This window comes from Rhincodon typus, chromosome 39, assembly GCF_021869965.1.
Source record: "Rhincodon typus isolate 14 chromosome 39, sRhiTyp1.1, whole genome shotgun sequence".
Lineage (NCBI taxonomy): Eukaryota > Metazoa > Chordata > Chondrichthyes > Orectolobiformes > Rhincodontidae > Rhincodon > Rhincodon typus.
Window position 1 is genome coordinate 12596170 of NC_063370.1, and position 15377 is coordinate 12611546.

General features: G+C 46.6%; 1 protein-coding gene across 1 annotated transcript in view; it reads left to right on the forward strand.

Annotated features, from left to right (window-relative positions):
- LOC109922212 (homeobox protein Meis2-like) overlaps nucleotides 1–2425 on the forward strand; it is an 84757-nt gene extending 82332 nt beyond the window's left edge. The window contains exon 6 of the mRNA XM_048618387.1: nucleotides 1816–2425. Within this exon, the coding sequence (XP_048474344.1) occupies nucleotides 1816–2096 (281 nt within the window). The 3' untranslated portion in view covers nucleotides 2097–2425. The remainder of the gene's footprint in view (nucleotides 1–1815) is intronic.
- Nucleotides 2426–15377: the final 12952 nt, after the last annotated feature.

Sequence of the window (15377 nt, forward strand, 5' to 3'; positions counted from 1 at the left end):
TTAGTTTGGGGATTGATAGAGGTCTATGGGAGAGAGTGCAGGGCAGTAGGATTAGTTTGAGACTGATACTGCCTGATGCAGAGGAATGTTTAATGGTTGTAAAAGCACACTCAGTCCCTGTGGAAAGATGAGAATTTATAAGGGGGATGCTCACTTTAGAAGGATGGGCTTGCGATAAAGGAGGGTTTAGGCGACGCTGTTTGAGTGAGGAGAGTGGGTGTAGGGTACAGTGAGTGAGTGAACACATCAGTCTTGGGTAAATCACAGTCAGACGGATCGAATGGGAGGGCAAATGATGAGGTGGGGGCAGCAGAACATGCAAACAACCAACTACATGCAGAATGTTTGCCAATAATTTCAGCGGGGTGGCAGGATAAGAGTAGGGAAGTCTTACTACAGCTGTACAAGGTGCTGGTGAGACCACTTCTGGAGCACTGTGAGAAGCTTTAAGAAAAGACATTATTTCATTGGAGGCAGGTCAGAGAAGGTTCACTAAGGTGATCCCTGGTATGGGAGGGACTGTCTTATGAGCGAAGGCTAAACAGTTTGGGTCTCTACTCCCTGGAGTTTAGAAGAATGAGAGGTGATCTCATTGAAACATATTGGATTCTTAAGGGGCCTGACAGGGTCAATGCTGTGAGGATGTTTCCCCTCATGGGAGAGTCGAGGGGACAGTCTCGGAATAAAGGGGTACCAATTTAAGACTGGGATGAGGAGGAATTTCTTCTCTCAGAGGGCTGTGAGCCTTTGGAACTCCTTGCCACAGAGAGCTGTGGGGGAAGAGTCCTTGTGTATATTTCGGGCTAAGATTGATTCTCGAGTCATTGGGGAATCGAGGGTTACAGGGAAAGGGCAGGAAAGTGGATGTGAGGAATGTTGGATCAGCCATGGTCCTACTGAATGGTGGAGCAGGCTCGAGGGGGCTGAATGGCCTTGTTCCTATTTCTTATGGCCCAATGAGAGAGTGCAATTGCCAAACTGGAGGCAGCAGAGGGGGCAAAGGACAAACCAGTCACAGGAGTGAGAGACCAAACAGCAAACTAGGAGGGTATCATTTCATAATATCATCAATGTGAACCCAAGAGCTGGTCCTGCCCAGCTGAGGTCTGAGCCCAACCACTGGGCCTTGGTTGAGTGAAAGAGGTGGGGCACCAATCAACCATCTCCATGCCCACTCCTACACACAGACTATGCCCGCGCATGTCAGCCCCTCGACATTGCAGGGGGAACGGGGTGGGATGTGAAGTAGAGTGGTGAGGATGGTGGGTTTGGTAGGGAGCACCGTGGCGGGGGAAGCAGGTTATTGGGGTGGGGGAGTTAGTGTTGAGTCCAAGCTGATGCAGCCTCCCATTGTTTTGTGGGTCCGAAGAAACTTTGTTCCCACCAGGACCCGAGGATAGACTCCTATAAGCCTCACCCCGCCCCCTTTACAGCCCTGCTCCCCCTCCCCCACCGCCCCACCCCCTTACCTCCCCAACCCCCATTTCTCTCTAGACATTCTCCCATTCTCTGTGTGCCCCACCCTCCTGCTCCTACAAGATCTACCCTGGCAACCTCATGCCCCCCCACCCCACCTCGTCATCTTGGGAGGGCTACACGACCTGTTCCCAGCCTTGAATGGTGGGGGAGGTGGGGTGGAGGGGGGTGGGGGCGCGGGGGAGCTGTGCTGGGTGGGGAGGAGAGTGGAGTAAGCTCCCGGGGGGAGGGGAGATGGGGGCGGGGGGTTTGTTGGTTGGATCGGAGCTGGTTGGCGAACCGGGCGCTGACATTTCTGTCTTGCTTCTCCCCCCACCCCCCAACCCCCACTCCCAACAGGTTTGGCGGCAGTGCCGGGGGACTATGTGCCACAGGGAGGCGCGATGGGACTGGGCCTCCAGCAGGCAGGGTACACCCCTCCACCGATGGCACCCCACCCCACACAGCTGCGACATGGAGCCTCGGTGCACTCCTACGTCCCCAGACACTCCCACCAGCCAGCCATGATGATGCACAGTGGGCCCCCCCCTCACCCTGCAATGTCATCGCCGAGCCCATCCATCCTGAATCCCGGGGACCCCATCCTCAGTGGGCAAGCCATGGACATCCATGCCCACTGAAGAGAAGAGAAAGCATCAAGGCATTGTACAGAAGAGGAGAACTTCAATAGGTTTCCTTGCCTCTTGGCAATCAAGGCACATACTGGAATTCACGACTGCTGTGTGTGTGTGTGTGAGACACTGTTTGTTAACTTTTATTGTATTTCCTTTTCTGTGGATTTGAATGAGGACCAATTCTGGATCATCCTAACTAAAATACCATGAGACTTTTATATATATATATATATATATATATATATATACACACACACACAATGAGACACTGAGAGAAAAAAAAGGACATTGCAACCATTTTTGACAATGAAGACTAAATTAACTTGTACAAATTCTGCTATCTCTTCTTTCGTTTCCTGTAGATTATTTTCTGATTTAAGGAGACAGCAGAACATTTTCACACTGTGTGTGTGCGCGCTGTCCTCGGAGATCTGGCTCAGTGTTGACAATGCCTCAGGCCACAACGCAGGGCAAGGGTGTACAGGTCATGATGGGGTGACAGAGAGAGGGGGGCATTGGAGTGGGTGAAGGTGGCGTGAGTCAGCAGGTACAAGACTACCAGCTCCTATAAACCACTCATCGACCATCCCGCTGATTCTCAAACGGTAAAGAGCCAGCAATCCCGACAAAGGATATTATCGAGCTGGAGAGGGTTCAGAAGAGATTTACCAGGATGTTGCCGGGTATGGAAGGTTGGAGTCATAAAGAAAGGCTGGGACTTTTTTCACTGGAGCGTAAGAGGTTGAGAGGCGACCTGTTGGAAGTTTATAAAATCATGAGGGGTATAGATAGAGTTAACGGTAGGTGGGGCATTTTTCCCTAGGGTGGGGGATTTCAAGACTAGGGGGCATATTTTTAAGGTGAGATGAAGAGAGAGGTTAAAAAAAGGCATGAGGGGCAATTTTTTTTACACAGCGGGTGATTTGCATTTGGAATGAACTTCCAGAGGAAGTTGTAGATGTGGGTACAGTTAGTTTGAAAGACATTTGGATAAGTACATGAATGGGAAAGGTTTGAAGGGATATGGGCCAGGAGCAGGCAGGTGGGACTAGTTTAGTTTGGGATTATGTTCAGCGCAGACTAGTTGCACTGAAGGGTCTGTTCTACGCTGTATGTCTCTATGACACACCCAGCTCCTGCTGAGTAAATTGGCATTGACATTCAAGATAGCGGATCTCAGGAACTGGTGTCTTGCTCTTAAAGAAGTCTAAGCCCCAAAAGGGTAAATGATCCATTTGCTTCAGGTGCTTCGCAACGTGGGTAAACCATTGATTTGAACCTTCCTCATCAGCTTTGAAATTTCAGGTTTTGAGGCACACAGTAGATGTTCGGAATCAGATTGCCCAGGTGTCACTGAAATGAAAGGACCCTTTGAAAGGATGGTCAGATTTATTCCCCAGTGCCTCTGGTTTCATTCCAAATTCTGAAGTGTCCTTCGCTTGGATAGAGTACACCGCCCCAAAACCACATCAATAGAATGTCAGGCTCTGTTTGGGCCTGTCAATGTAAACTCAGAAACATCCAGGCCTCTTGAAAATGGAACCGAGTCATCAAAATATCTCCTCAGACTGGGAACTAATGCTTGCCTAATCTGGGACTGACAGACTGGAAATCCATCCTGAATCCTGGCCGGAAAAGGAAGAAGGATGAGATTTAAAGTATATTTGCAAAAGAAGTAACTGAGAGGTAAGAGGAAGGAAATTTCCCCCAGTGCCTAATTAGGGTGTGGAATGCACTGCCTGGAAATGCGGTGGAGGCAGGTTCAGTCAAGAAGGGTATTGGTTGGTTATTTGGATGGAAATAGGGTGCAGGGATAGCGGGGGAAGAAAATAGGAGGATGGCACTAACTCTCCTTTGAAGTGCTGGTACAGCCATGATAGGTTCAGTGGCCCCTCTCTACACCTTAACAATGCTGTGATTCTGTGACCAATTTTTCATGATCTGGCAGAGTGATCATTAAAACACACCTACACTATCCTAACCCAACCCTCCCCCAAACAATCTCACTGTTCCTTCAGTGTCGCTGGGTGCAAATCCCGGAATTCCCTCCCTGCGGGCATTGTGTGCCAACCTACAGCGCATGGACTGCGGTGGTTCAAGAAGGCAGCTTACCCCCACCTTCTCAAGGGGGCAACTAGGGATGGGCAGTAAATGCTGGGGCAACCAGTGATAATGTCATGAGCACAACAGGTGAAGATGGTTAAGAATTACTTCATGAAGCTACTTGTGGAAAACTCCATCAGAATGAGCAATTATTGAAGAAGTAATTCTAATTGGAGGTTAACATTTCGATCATCAGCCATTTCCTTTTGGGAGTAATCTACATTGAAATGAATTAGAATGGATAATATTAATAGGTATTCATAAAAACATAGAATCCCTACAGTGTGGAAGCAGGCTATTCGTCCCATCAAGTCCATACTGACCATCCAAAGAGCATCCCGCCCAAACCCACCTCCCCTACCTTATCCCTGTAACCCTGCATTTCCCACGGCCAATCCACCCTAACCTGCATATCTTTGGACTGTGGGAGGAAACCGGAGCACCCAGAGGAAACTCACGCAGACACGGGCAGAATATGCAAACTCCACACAGGCAGTCGACCGAGGGTGGAATCGAACCCAGGTCCCTGGCGCTGATCATTTTCACAGACGTGAAACATTCATATCCTGAGAGCAAATAGAAAAATCTTGAGGCCTCCATGAGAGAGAAAGGGAGAACGGAGAGCTTGAGAGATAGATTGGGATGAAACTTGTAAAATTGGAAAGATAACTTTGGGTAAATGTCCAGAGCTAACAGCACTGTGGGTAGCAGTATTATTTTACTCAATCAGGGGATGTGGCCAGCAATTAATACCCAGAGGGCAGTTAAGGGTTAACCCCAAAGCTGCGTGTCAGGTCTCACAAGTAGGCCAGACTGGAGAAGGACAGCAGATTTCCTTCCTTGAAGAACATTAATAGACTAGATGAGTTTTTATGGTAATTGATATTGCTTATATGGCCACCATTAAGCCCATTTTGTTTTTAAACCTACAATTTTTTAAACTAAACTCAAATTTCATTGTTTGCCATTCATGGGATTTGAGCCCAAGCCCCTGGAACATTTGAGTCATAGAGATCTACAGCGCAGAGAAAGGCCCTTTGGCCCTTCAAGTCCATGCCCGGTCCTGGCCCACAGTCTTTTATGCCCCAGCATTGCCAATGTTGCATGGTGATTGTCAGAACCCTACAGTGTAGAAGAAGGCTATTCAGCCCATCGAGTCCACACTAACTCTCTGAAGGGCATACCACCCAGACCCACCCCATCCTTGCAACCTTGCATTTCCATAGAATCCCTACAGTGTGGAAACAGGCCCTTCAGCCCAACAAGTCCACACTGCCCCTCAGAGCATTCCACCCAGACCCATCCCCCTATAACCCACCTAAGCTACACATCCCTGGACACTATGGGTAATTTAGCACGGCCAATCTACCCTAACCTGCACATCTTTGGACTGTGGACCCAGAGGAAACACACACAGGCAACGTGCAAACTTCACCCAGGCAGTTGCCCGAGGGTGGAATCGAACCCCAGTCCCTTGCGCTATGAGGCAGCAGTGCTAGTCACTGAGCCACCCCAAATGCTGGATTCCTTAACCATATCACCACTACCCATTTGTCTCCCACCAATGAAAACACAGAACACTTCATTGTCCAGTTGAGGCAAAGACCTTATCAGGAAAATAAAGGCAGATAGATGTATGAAGCAGAGGAAACACTAGGGTTGGTGGAAAGAGCAAGAGAATGGGATTCGTGATCCCAAAATGGGCTGAAGGGTCACCTGCTTTACCAATGGTGAAATTTGAATTCAGTAAAAATCTGGAAATAAGTGTCTAATGATGACCATGAAACCACGGTCAACTGTTGTTAAAACCCCATCCGGTTCACTAATGCCCCTTTGGGAAGGGAAATCTGCCATCCTTACCTGGTCTGGCCTACATGTGACTCCAGACCCACAGCAATGTGGTTGGCTATGAACTGCCCTCTGGGCAATTAAGGACGGGCCATAAATACTGGCTTAGCCAGTGACCCCCACATAGCGTGAGTGAACAAAAGGCAACTTTTGATACTCTGGATTTTCCGACTGTATGTAAAGGTGTAGCATGGTGTGGGAGACACACATTGTCATATCAGTCTCTGACTTTGTCTAAAGTTGTCCAAATTGAAAATCATTCAGGTTTCAGTTGGATGAACCATTGTAATTGGAAAAGCAATTGGATTCTGCTTTTAACCAATTTGTTTCTCTTGAAGCCTTCAGAGTAAGACTAGACGCTTGTGTCAGTTTACATATCACCTGATGGCTGACTCATTGTCGGTGAGCATTAGCGATAGACTTGGCATAAAGCCAATTCCTCAGAATGGATCCAAATGTGATTTATGATCAACAAGTGACATGTATCACAATGTGAAATGACCTCATATTGTTCAGCCTCGCTTTCCTATACCCATGGTCTCCACCGGCTACAGAATTATTACAGCACACAAACAGGCCATTCGGCCCATCATAGCTCTCCGGCTTTCTCTTATAACTTTGGGCTAGTCTGCTGCCTTTCCCCGACGTTCCTGTGCAATGTTCCTGTTCAAATAAGCATCTAATGCCTACTCTATGACCCTACTTGCAGGGAATTAACTTCAGACCAATTGCCCTGACTTTTTTTGCATAAACTTCAAATCTCTGCCAGGGGTAGTAGTGGAGGCAGATACGATAGGGGCGTTTAAGGGGTTTTTTAGATAAGCATGTGAATATGTAAGGAATGGAACATAGAACATAGAACAGTACAGCACAGTACAGGCCCTTTGGCCCACGATGTAGTGCCGACCTATTATCCTACTAAGCTCAATCTACCCTGCGTACCTTACATTTTACTATTCTCCATGTGCCCATCCAAGAGTCGTTTAAAAGTCTCTAAAGTATCTGACTCCACTACCACTGCTGGCAGCACATTCCACACGCCCACCACTCTCGGTGTAAAGAATGGACGGATATGGACCATGGGCAGGCAGAGGGAATTAGTTTAATTTGGCATCGCGTTCGGCTCAACGTCGTCGGCCAAAGGACCTGTTCCTGTGCTGTATTGTTCTATGTTCTCATTCCCATCTTGTCCTAAGTCATTCTGCTCATGGGAACAGCTTCTGCCATGACCCAGGTTCCACGAGTTAGTTCGCAATCTCAATCATTATTGCGCGCCTTACCTCTGTGACCCTCGGCACTAATTCCTCAACAAAACTCCATCAAACTCTGCAGTGATATTTCCAAGCTAACCTCCCCCACCCAGCCAACAGGCTCAACAACTTTTTGATGGATAGTGTTTCAGTTTCAAATTCCTCCTCCCCATTTTCGCAAACATCACCCCTGAACGACCTGCCTCTTGTTTACTGTCCCCTTGATCTGGACCCATCATCCCTCTTGAATCCTTTCGTCATCTTTAATCCCTCGATGAGATTACCCCTTAATCTTCCAAAACCTGAGGGAATGCAAGACAAATGTGTACAACCCCTTTTAACCCATTTTTGTCTCGGTTAATTTGCCCTGCAGTCTATCATAGGCTGAGCAGGAAGCCATTCAGCCCCTCTAGCCCTATGCTACAATTCAATTAGACCACAGCTGATCATGACATACTGGAAACACAAGGCCACCAGCTTCTCAGCTGGAGACGGATCAGAAAAGATTTACTGGGGCATTGCCGGGGTATGGAGGGTTTGAGTTATAAGGAAAAGCTGAATAGACTGGGAATTTTTTCACTGGACCGTAGGAGGCTGAGGGGGTGACTTTATAGAGGTTTATAAAATCATGAGGGGTATAGATTAGGTGAATAGCAAGGGTTTTTTCCCTAGGGTGGGGGAATTTCACAGCTAGGGGTCATTTTTTTTAAGGTGAGAGAAGAAACATTTTAAAAAGCCATGAGGAGCAACTTTTTTATGCAGAGAGTGGTTTGTGTGTGGAATGAACTTCCTGAGGAAGTGGTGGATGTAGGTACAGTTACAACATATAAAAGGCACTTAGATAAGCACATGAAAAGGAAAGGTTTGGAGGGATATGGGCCAGGAGCAGGCAGGTGGGACTAGTTTAGTTTGGGATTATGGTCAGCATGGACTGGTTGGACCGAAGGGCCTGTTTCTGTGCTGTGTAATTCTATGACTCGATAAACAATGCGAGGGAATACAGGACGATCAGTAGGACCCTGGGAAGCACCAAGAATCAGCGAGACTTTGGTGTGCATGACCACCAGATCCTTAAGTTGTAAGGACAGGTGGATAAAGTGGTTAAGAAGTCATATGATACACTTGCCTTTATTAGATGATGCAGAGTTTAAGAGCAGGGAGGTGATCTGCAACTGTATAAAACATTGGTTAGGCCACAGCCAGAGTATTGTGTGCAGTTCTGGAATCCACATTATCGGATGGATGTGAAAGTGCTGGAGGGGGTGCAGAGGAGTTTTACCGGGATGTTGCCTGGGCTGGAGAGTTTCAGTTACGAAGAGAAACTGGGATTGATTTCGTTAGAGCAGAGGAGACGAGAGGGGACGTGATGGAGATGTACAAAATTATGAGGGGCATAGATAGGGTAGACAGGGAGAAACTTTTCCCCTTGATAGAGGGAGCAATGACCAGAGGGCACAGATTTAAGGGAAGGGGCAGGGGGTTTAAAGAGGATGCGGGGAACAAATTTTTTACCCAGAGGGTATTGAGAAACTGGAACTTGCTGCCTGTAAGGCTCGTAGGGGCGGAAACCCTCATAACATTGAAGAAGTATTTAAATGTGCCCTTGGGATTCCAAGGGGCTATGAGCCAAGTGCTGGGAAATGGGATTAGAATATTAGGTGGCTGTTCTCGACCAGCACAGATACGATAGACTGAAGGGCCTTTTTCTGTGATGTTGCTCTCCATGATATCGTTGTTCCTTCATCAAACACCGGATCAAAATCTGAGAACTTGCAACTTGACTGTGGTGGCCCAAGGAGGGAGCTCACCTCAAACTTCTGGGGAACAATCAGCAATGATCACATCTCACGAAAGGAATGAGCAGTTTTTGGAGATGTGTTTTCTCATGTATCAGGCTCCCATTATCAGCAAAAGGACAAAGTAAAATGCAAAACAGTATAATATTCCATGGGATGCATGAACGTTTGGGACCAGAGAGGTGCCAATTCAGTTTGATTACGGTGGCAATAATGAATGAGGCTTTGCCATGGATAATGCAGCAGAAAACCACAATCCCTCAGGACTTTGTTTAATTGAGGAAAGGTGCAATACTGAGATAACACGGTGTGGAGCAGGATGAACACAGCAGGCTAGGCAGCATCAGAGGAGCAGGAAAGCTGACATTTTGGCATTTCTGAAGAAGGGTCCAGACCTGAAACGTCAGCTTTCCTGCTCCTCTGATGCTGCCTGGCCTGCTGTGTTCATCTAGCTCCACATTGTGTTATCTCAGACACCAGCATCAGCAGTTCTTACTATCTCCCAAGGTGCAATACTGAGCTACGTTCTCTCCTGCAGAGAGTAGGACCCTGTATATGAATGGATGTAACTTGGAGCTAGAGTAGGCAAGACCCATTGCCTATTTGACCGACAATTCTAAATTGGTTGATGGTGTAATTTCTGGCACGCTCAGAATTTTTCAACAAGTCCAGTTGAATCAAGCCACTGTTTGGATCATGGCTCTTCAGGATTTTGATTCCCAGTTTGGGTTCCACCAGGGCCACTCAGCTCCTGGCCTCATTAAAGATTTGATTCAAACAAGGACAAAAGAGCTGAATTCCGGACGTAAGGAGAGAGTGACAGCCCTTGATAGTAAGTCTGCATTGAAATGAGTGCGACATCAAGGAGCCTAGGAAATTGGGAACCAATGGAAATCAGAGGCAATCTCTCTGCTGGTTGGAGGTACACCTGGCATATGGGATGTGGTTTTTGCAGGTCAATCATTTCAATCCTGGGACATGTCTCAGGATTTCCTCAGGGTAATCATCTTCAGCTCCTTCATCAAAGACTTTCCCTCCATCATAAGGTCAGGAGTGGGGATGTTCACTGATGATTGCACAATGTTCAGCACCAGTCGCGACTCCTCAGATACATCCTCCTTCCCCAAAGCCTGTCTCCTGTCTCCCATCAGGGTTAAGTCAGGAGCGTGATGGAATACTCCCCACTTGCCTGGATGAGTGCAGCCCCACAACACTCAAGAAGCTCGACACCATCCAGGACAAAGCAGCCCCCGCTTGATTGGTACCACATCCACAAACATCCCACTCCCTCCACCACCGACGCTCAGTAGCAGCAGTGTGTACCATCTACAAGATGCCCTGCAGCAACTCAACAAGTCTCCTTAGACGTTACCTTCCAAACTCACAACCACATCCATTTAAAAGGACAGGGGTAGCAGATACATGGGAACACCACCCCCTGCAAGTTCCCATCCAAGCCACTCAACATCCTGACTGGGAAACATATCGCCGTTCCTTCAGTGTTGCTGGATCAAAATCCTCGAATTCCCTCCCTAAGGGCATTGTGGGTCAACCTACAGCACATGGACTGCAGCGGTTCAAGAAGGCAGCTCACCCCCACCTTCTCAAGGGGCAACTAGGGATGGGTAATAATTACTGGCTCAGCCAGCGATGAGCCTCTCCCATGAATAAACTTTTAAAAATCCATTTACTAAAAAATGCAATCCATGGTAGCAGTTGTGCATGTTTTGGCTGTGAACGAAACAAGTTGATAACTCAAATGACACTTTCTTATTACCTGTTTCCTTGTGTTGCAAGATATACATTTCACAATGTAGCGTTGTGATGTGGAGCGATGGTGGAAGTAGGTTTCATTTGATTCTGATGCGTGCTGATTTACAATCTCTCACCTCGGGTGGTAAGCGAGACAGGAAGAAAATTCTGACGTGGATCGAGCCTTGATTGAAGAATCACATGGTGACTATATTTGTTTTGGCTGTCACATGTTCAAAATTGTTAGCTCTACGCATTTTAAAGAAGGCCAAGTTAGACCACAGCTGCATCCATTTCTGATCCCCACACATTGGAGACAATGTGACACTCCTCACGAGGGTGAGATTCCCTGGAATTGCTGGGACTCCCTGGAGTTTAGAAGAATGAGAGGTGATCCCATTGAAACACATCGGATCCTTAAGGGATTTGACAGGGTAAATGCTGAGGGGATGTTTCCCCTCATGGGACAGTCTCCTGGAGCCTACAGCCTGATGGTCTAAACATAGAATTCACCGGTTTCAAAATCTCCCCACCACCCCACACCGGCCTCATCCCATGTCCATCACCGCCTCCTTACCCTACACAAACTGTCCATCTCCTCCCCCACCCCTCCCACTGACCAATCCTCACCTCCCCCTACCTGTATCCACCTATCACCATCCCATCTACCTTCCCCCAACCCCACCCCTCTTCCCCCTATTTATTTCCCAGCTCCCTTCCCCCTCCCTGGGGTCTAGGCCTGAAACGTCGCCTCTCCTGCTCCTCTGATGTTGCCTGACTCCCTGAATGGACCAGAACAGCCCCAGTTGGGGAACTCATATTCTATGAAAGCTTCCAGCCTGACCTCATTACAGTCACAACAGATAGGACCGAACCTCCTTGGCTAGAAGGTGCTATATAAATGAAAGTTGTTCTGTGAAGGAGCTGATGCTGTCATTGGATGCTGCTGTGGTGACAAGGTTGCCTTGGATCTGGAAGTGTCGCTGCAATGTCACAAGGGGCAGTGAATGTCATCGAAGATTTTAAAGAGACGCGCTCGGTTCTTAACGACATAATTGACACTTCTGTTTTTGTCCCGGGGTTGAATACCTGCTTTGACCCAGGATACCTGAGAGATGAGCAGTTGTCAACAGCCCTTTATTTATTGGCAACATTTCTTGCTTCACAAAGCACATGATCTTCCCATCTTGACAGGTTCCTATGTCACCCACTGAAAAATCCACCTCCAAAGTGCTGCGGTATAATTAACTATTTGGACGTGACTCAGTACTTGGTAATCCTAGCTGGGAGGCACCAACAAAATGGCTACACTTGATACCAGAGCAGTGCTGTGACATCCCAGCGCACAATAGACAACATGGTGATTGCTGGCTAATTAGAGATCATCTATTAGCCAGGACCATAAACAAACACACAGGCTTAACAGAGCGACAGGGAGGGAGGGAATTAGGGAGTGGGGAGCTGAAGAGGTGAGGTGGAGGGTTGGGGAAAATGAGCTCTCAGTGTTCACCTATTGTCACCTGTCCCCCATTTGACTCTTAGCCACATCTTCATGGAACGCTGCACCAGCTGATGGCAACGTTAGCCAACTCTGTGTCTCCCAGAACAATTTCAATCAAACTGACTGTCAGAGGGGTGTGAGGAATTCCCTTCCTCCAAAGGCACTGGATACAGAATCTTTTTTAAAATATTTTTAAGGCAGTGGGAAATAGATTCTTAATAAAAACCAAAAGAACTGCTAATGCTGTAAATCAGAAACAAAGGTTGAAGTTGCTGGAAAGGCTCAGCAGGTCTGGCAGTATCTGTGGTGAGAAATCAAAGTTAACATTTCAGGTCGAGTGACCCTTCCCCAGAACTGCCTGGAGATACATCCTTGATGTGAAGGGGTGAAAGATCATCAGGGGACATGCAGGAATGTAGAGTTGAGGTTAAAATCAGATTAGGCACAATCTTATTGAATGGCAGAGGCCTACTTGTTTTCTAGAAGCCTATTTTTATTCCAGAGGCCTACATTTTTTTCCAGAGGCCTACTTTTTCTCCAGAGGCCTATTTGTTTTCCAGGGGCCTACTTTTTTTTTCCAGAGGCCTATATTTTTTCTCAAGGCCTACTTGTTTTCCATTATTATATGTTGGTAGCAAGGCCGAGAGCGTACCATTGATCCCTGTAATCTACTACTTCAGATTCTACCCATTACCCTGTCACCATACACACGTTAGCATGGGTTCAACTCCAAACAACCTCATGTCAGGAATCAGGCAATGGTAACGGTCAGAAAACTGTTCTGTATGTTGGAGCCCAAAGTATTTCTGAAGTGTATTCAGTACTGTGATAAATGCAGCAGCCAATTTGCACACAGCAAGCTCCCACAGGAAAATAATAAATCTGTATTTCATATTTTAACAATTCATTCATGGGGATATGAGCGTTGTTGACTGGGTCACCATTTATTACCTCTTCCTAATTGCCCAGAGGGCAGTCAAGGGTCAACCACATTGCTGTGGGTCTGGGGTCACTGAGTAAGGAAGGTAGGTTTCCTCTCCTGAAGACCATTAGCGAAAAACACTGGGTTTTACAACAAACAGGTCTCCATTAAACTAGTATTTTATTCAAGATTTTTAATTGAATTCAAAATTCAAGTTTAGCCATGGTGGCATTCAAACCTATGTCTTCAGAACATTATACAGGGAGGGGCTCTGCTATAACTCAATAGGTGCATCCCAGCGCAACATTGCATTATAGAAAATCACGCGATAGATATAACAGGACCTAAGGGAAAAGCGAGGTTAGGGGCCCAAGGGACACACAACAATTATATTTTCCAAAATTCTTCCTAACCTTTGTAGCTTCATTCTTATAGCCGCAGTTATAGTGACAGTTTATCAGAGAGGTGATGCTACAAGGAAGTAATACCTTTATGAATCTGACCTTGTATTTGCAATGAAGTGACAGCTGGGCTTTAAATAGAGTTCTGCCACTGGAAATCCCAGCAAAGGTCAATACTGCATGATAGTGCGAGCATACTCCAACAGAGGTGAGTAGTGCAAAATTGTGTGAGATAGAGCTCACAGCTAGCAACCCCTCCTTGAAACTCCCCCAAAATTGACTCGTCAGCAATTTTTAGTAACATTCCCTCCCCCATTTCAATGCTAGTATGACCAGGCATTCCAACAGCACAGATTTCTTGATAGATTTTCAGATAAGTGAAGCAGGAGAATCTGGGATAACAAGGTGTAGAGCTAGATGAACTCAGCAGGCCAAGCAGCATCAGAGGAGCAGGAAGGCTGACGTTTTGGGCCTAGACCCTTTTTCAGAAAGGGGAATCTGGCCTTGCTTTCACTATGTAGCCCATTGGCATTGAAGTTAATTGTAGGATTAAAATGCTTTGTAAACCTGATTAACATTGTCTTCAAACTAGAGCTGGAAAAAGAGCAGGTTGGAACACAGATGAGTTTTGATATAAATGATTTCCATGAGCAAGTTCAAAATTTCTTACATATTAAATATGTAGCAAAATCTAGGCAAAAATACTACACACAAAGGTGCATGTTTTAACAGCATTCATATTATTGTAAGCTATACTTCATTTTTAATTATACCATCAATTTAGCATTGGAGACCATTCTTCTATTTAAAGGAGATGCATTTCTAAATAATGCATTTAATATGTTCAGCGTAAACTCTTCAAACCAAGACTTCACGTATTTTCCTAATAAAACAGTTGTTCTCTGTGTGATATTATTTTTGAGGCTAATGACATACAACCCATACTCGATGGAATCCCGTTATAGACAACACAAGTTTGTGTTTTACAAATACCGTTCCCCTATTTGTCAATCGTGCTATAACCAATTTGCGTTGTGGGAACACGTGTTATGGAAGAAGCCCCGTACCAGTGATTCTAAAATACTAACCCAGTGACATTACTGAAATCACTCCACAGAGGCTGGTGTCCCATCACCAAGTCACCCTTTATTTACACTTGGAGAGTCCTTGACACTGATCCAGCTCCCTCAGAGCCAGCTCTTAGCGTGAGCAGAACCTTTGACTCTCCTGTTTATGTCTGTCAGCCAGGGCTCCCTGATTGGACCAAATTAATAGCCCCAACTGGGGAACAACTATCCTCTGACGTCTGGCTGGTCGACCTTGTTACAATCAGTACCATAACCATTGTACCACCAAGTCAGGGCAACAAATATTTGTTATTCATAAATGAGGCGTGGGTATCTCTAGCAAGGCCAGTTTTTATTGCCCATCCTTTATTGGCTGGGCCAATGGGCGGCAATTCCTCTGCTCTCGTTGCAAAAATGCCACCTGATCCTTACGACTCAGGGGCCATGCTCTGAAAGAGGCCAGTAATGGCACTGCAACACTCTGTCCACGCTGCACCAGGAATGTTAGCCTGGGGTTGTCTGTTGGAGTGGGATTGGAACCCTTAACATTCCCATGCTCAGAGGCGAGAGGGGTTTGTGGGGACGCTCAGACGGGTCAATGTGCACAGGAACACACGCCTGGGACAGTTCTCACTGGCTTTTTGTGA